This window comes from Engraulis encrasicolus, chromosome 18 (assembly GCF_034702125.1).
Source record: "Engraulis encrasicolus isolate BLACKSEA-1 chromosome 18, IST_EnEncr_1.0, whole genome shotgun sequence".
Lineage (NCBI taxonomy): Eukaryota > Metazoa > Chordata > Actinopteri > Clupeiformes > Engraulidae > Engraulis > Engraulis encrasicolus.
In genome coordinates, this window is record NC_085874.1 from 8,527,851 (window position 1) to 8,532,037 (window position 4,187).

General features: G+C 46.2%; 1 protein-coding gene and 1 non-coding gene across 2 annotated transcripts in view; one reads left to right on the plus strand and one right to left on the minus strand.

Moving 5' to 3' along the window:
- Positions 1 to 1,924: 1,924 nt before the first annotated feature.
- Positions 1,925 to 1,996, minus strand: trnae-cuc (transfer RNA glutamic acid (anticodon CUC)). The gene has a single exon. It is a non-coding gene; the product is annotated as a tRNA-Glu (tRNA).
- Positions 1,997 to 2,087: 91 nt separating this feature from the next.
- Positions 2,088 to 4,187, plus strand: part of LOC134468766 (nuclear receptor coactivator 7) — a 23,737-nt gene continuing 21,637 nt past the window's right edge. The window contains exons 1-2 of the mRNA XM_063222640.1: positions 2,088 to 2,684; positions 3,793 to 3,943. Of these exons, the coding sequence (XP_063078710.1) occupies positions 3,906 to 3,943 (38 nt within the window). The 5' untranslated portion in view covers positions 2,088 to 2,684; positions 3,793 to 3,905. The remainder of the gene's footprint in view (positions 2,685 to 3,792; positions 3,944 to 4,187) is intronic.

Consider the following 4,187-nt stretch of genomic DNA (forward strand, 5'->3'; position numbering starts at 1 on the left):
AAGGCTGTGTGTGAGTGTGTGTGTGTGTGTGTGTGTGTGTGTGTGTGTGTGTGTGTGTGTGTGTGTGTGTGTGTGTGTGTGTGTGTGTGTGTGTGTGTGTGTGTGTGTGTGTCAGTCTGGTAGTGAAGGCTTGGGGGTCATAGGCCTTCTGTTTTCTTAACTAGTGTGTGTGTGTGTGTGTGTGTGTGTGTGTGTGTGTGTGTGTGTGTGTGTGTGTGTGTGTGTGTGTGTGTGTGTGTATGTGTGTGTGTGTGTGTAGCAGAGGCGATTCCTCTTTGAGTACAAGGGAGGCGCCGCCTCCTGTCCAAAATCACGGAGAATAGTATGTAAACTAATGCTTTACACAACTTAATAACATTGCTATTTCAGACCCAGCTCCATAGAAAATGCACGTGCTCAACTTAGAGATGAAACCAATCTGTACTTATAAGATCCCGTAGCTCGCACGAGTTTTTTTTTCCGCTCATGACAACGCAAGCGAGTCGAGTCTCAATGGACTTCAATGGCATGTGGGATTGTACGATTTTTCAATGGCAAAATGCTAAACGGTCATTGGCTATTGCCGTGAAATTTTTTTGATTTTGAGACTGAGCCTCACTGGGAGTGAATGGAGAAGAGAGAGGAGGGGGGAGGGACCGGAGACTGGAGCTCCGACTTGTGATTGGGTGAACCCCGTGTCAGTATCTACAGTAGTTGATTTCATTTCGAAATGCGGATACGGTATGTTATTAATTTGACTGAGAAGTTTCGTCGTGGTAACCAGTGGGGAAGCTATTCATTGCGGTGTACTCCAGTTTTGTGTACATATTCTTGTAAACCTAGTGACACTAGTGTTGCGAATAAAGTCTTAATAGTGGCATGTCCTTATCCTTTTTAATCTCCCAATTCAAAAGTTGAAGTTGCCTACTTTTCGTTAGGGCTAGCTTGCAAGAAAGCTAGAGAGCTATGCAAAATGCCAAGCATTGTGGATTAAATTCTGGCGAATTCCAGTCGTCCTTATGAGGAGAAAATGAATATCAAGGAGCAGAGCAGAGCACTGCCTAATATTGACTTGGTGAAAAAGGTAGGGAAGAACAACCGTTTCTTTTGAGCTTTCGTGGTGTCTTATCAACTGGTTAACTGCCAAGTCCCGTGAGTGGCGAGTCCTTGTTTCCTACTGTGTTGGCAATGTCTGGTAAATAATTAAAGATTTTGCGACCTCTAGTGGTAAGTTAAGCCGTGCACCCAGTAATGAACAAAGACAACGAAGGCAAACTAAATCACATCATTATGTGGCGGAGGTAGGCCTAATGATAATAATAATAATAATAATAAAAACATTTCCCTATGAATAGGCTACAAGGGGGATAATGATTAATGATTAACAAATTTGTTTCAACAAGAGTCCTTTAGTGTGTGAGGCCATATGTGGCTCAGGAGGACCAATGTAAGATGTGTGTCAAAATCCCCCCCCCCCCCCTTTATTTTTGCGTTCTGGACATATTGTAATTGAACAGCCTCCCCTGTTTGACAGACTACCAGCCGCCACTGGTGTGTAGTCATTCTGCAGCCCAGAGACCAAAGTCTCTCCGCATATAAACCTGCAGCACACTACAGTATAAACCTGCCCGTGTCTACCGTAATCTTATTGTATTGGAGGAATGAATTGGTATTGTAAGAGAACACTTTTGCACACCTCAGTAGCCAAACCAGTTAGGCCTACTGCTTTTCAACCAGTAGCTAAGTCTAAAAAACAGTTGCTGCTTTGGCATCCACACTTTGTCACTGATCCAGAGCAAACGCATATTCATAATCTACATCTTTGCATGTTGCTGATGCCGCTTATATACTAAAAAATGGGTTGGATAAACTTGTCTGGTTAATGCACTGCAAGTGTACTGTAATTCCACGATTTAGGAGTTGGTGATGACGTGAAAAAAGGCCATTCCCTGACCGGGAATCGAACCCGGGCCGCGGCGGTGAGAGCGCCGAATCCTAACCACTAGACCACCAGGGACGCTATTTCACAGGGCACCACCTCCCATACTTCAAATACCCCCAATTATCAATTGTCATTTAGTTGCTTTTAAATTCCACAAAAAGTTAACTGTTTACTAGCGCCATTGCAGAATTACGTGACTCCTCAGAAATTAAGTTGTCTAATATTGCACTAACTTTGCGTGTGCGTATTATGGAAAATTCATGTAGCCTACCCGTTGAGACCTGACGTCGCGCTAAGAGGTGGAGCACCCCGGGAAGCCATCCACACTACCCCGACATCCATCCTGCCGCCTGCCGAGAAGGATTCCTCCCCCGCATCCAGACACACGAACCGTTCATTACACGGTTTGAAACGGGGTGCAAGTGTCACGTAGCCAGCGTGTCCCTTTACCACTGGAGCGGTGAGTCTAGTGGATTCTGGAGCGCTGGTCGGTCGCCTCCCGCCCGTTTATTAGTTACCCCGGAGAAGAAGCCTCTCTCAGCAGCGTCGCTCCCTCGGTCTCTCTGCACCCTGGACCCATCACCCTTTCGCCCATGCCAACAAAACCATCTGGACGCGATACAGATTTAGCAGACTCTCCCCAGGCGATGTACATGCCGTAAGCCCATCTGCTAACTCACTACACTGGGTCATTGGCGACTGTACAAGCAATAAGGGAAGACGATGGCATCGGAGAATGTAGCCATTCTAGCTCGCTAGCAAGGTGAGTAGCGTTAGCTTCAAATGGCTAACCTTAGATTACGTCTCAACCATCATAACAATAGCCATCAAATCTCTCCCCTTAACCTGTGTTGCACTCCCACATCCTGCATGCACATTCTGTAAAGCTTAGTTGTGTTTGCCGTTAGCTACCGTCGAAATGGTTTGTTACTGTCAATCAGAAATTGGATGTGGCGACGGTGTAAATTAGTCTAGTTGTAAACCTGTCTATTGTTATGATCAAAGAACACGTTAAATTTTCACTCATCGTACTTTTATATCCACAACGTCTTGCTTTTTCCTGTTTTAAGCACCAACCTCGACTGCAGGCGGACAATGTTAATATTTGTTTAGACGGTTATTGATCCACTAAATCACTGTCGCACTGGACTAGTTGTGTTGCAGATTAACTGGTCGAAACGTAGGGAAGGTGCATTGTTTTTAATGTAGCATAGCCTACGCGGCGCACACTTGCTACTGTGTGCCATAGAAGAACTGCAGAATGACAATTTGAAATGAAATGGTGTTGCTTGGCGAAGCGGTTTGTCAGTTCTTTCCTGAGTGTTGCGTTATCAGACATCCAGACCCGTTTCCTGTTAAAGAGTGCAAGTCCTGCCATCCCTCCCCCCTCCTCTCACCCCCCCCTCCCTTCCTTCTCTCCCCTCTCCCCCTCTCCCCCTCTCCAGCCCCTGTCCTCTCCTCTCTTCCAATCTCCTCCTCTCCTCTTCTCTCTTCCTCTCATCTTCCATGTTAACCCGTTGTGTGTGCCACTCGGCAGATGTTTACAGTAAAGTAGTAGCTGATTACCGATCAGTATTACAGATCAGTAAAGTAGCTGGTTGCTGATCAGTTAAGTAGTCGATTGCCGATTAGTAGTTCATGGTAGGGATAGGGATGTCACAGACATAGACGTGCAAATGTATGAACACTGTACAGTATAGTAATAGAGGGCGGTGGGCGTCTTTGCCATGTCTATGTTGTGCTGTGCTGTGTACTGTTGTGTTGTCATATGTTGTGTTGTGTTGCATCATGTTGTGTTGTGGTGTTTGGAGCTGTAGTGTTGTGTTATGGCTGTGCTTAATGCCTGCTGCATGTTTATTTCTTTCTTTCAGGGACACTGTGGAGAGGGCGTGTGTGTCTGTCGGAGTGTTTTGAGAGAGAGCGTGTGTGTGTGTGTGTGTGTGTGAATGTCAGTAGGTCCAGAGCGGTATTCACCACTGCAGCCATGGACAAGAAGGAGAGAAGACCTGGATACTTTGCCAGGTGAGGAGAGACTGTGTGTGTGTGTGTGTGTGTGTGTGTGTGTGTGTGTGTGTGTGTGTGTGTGTGTGTGTGTGTGTGTGTGTGTGTGTGTGTGTGTGCACTCGTCTGCACTTTTGTACGTATGTGTGTGTATCTGGGCCATCCATGGACCAGTACACTTCAGCCTCCTGACTGACCTGGGCTTTAAACCAGTCACTCAACACACACACACACACACACACACACACACACACACACACACACA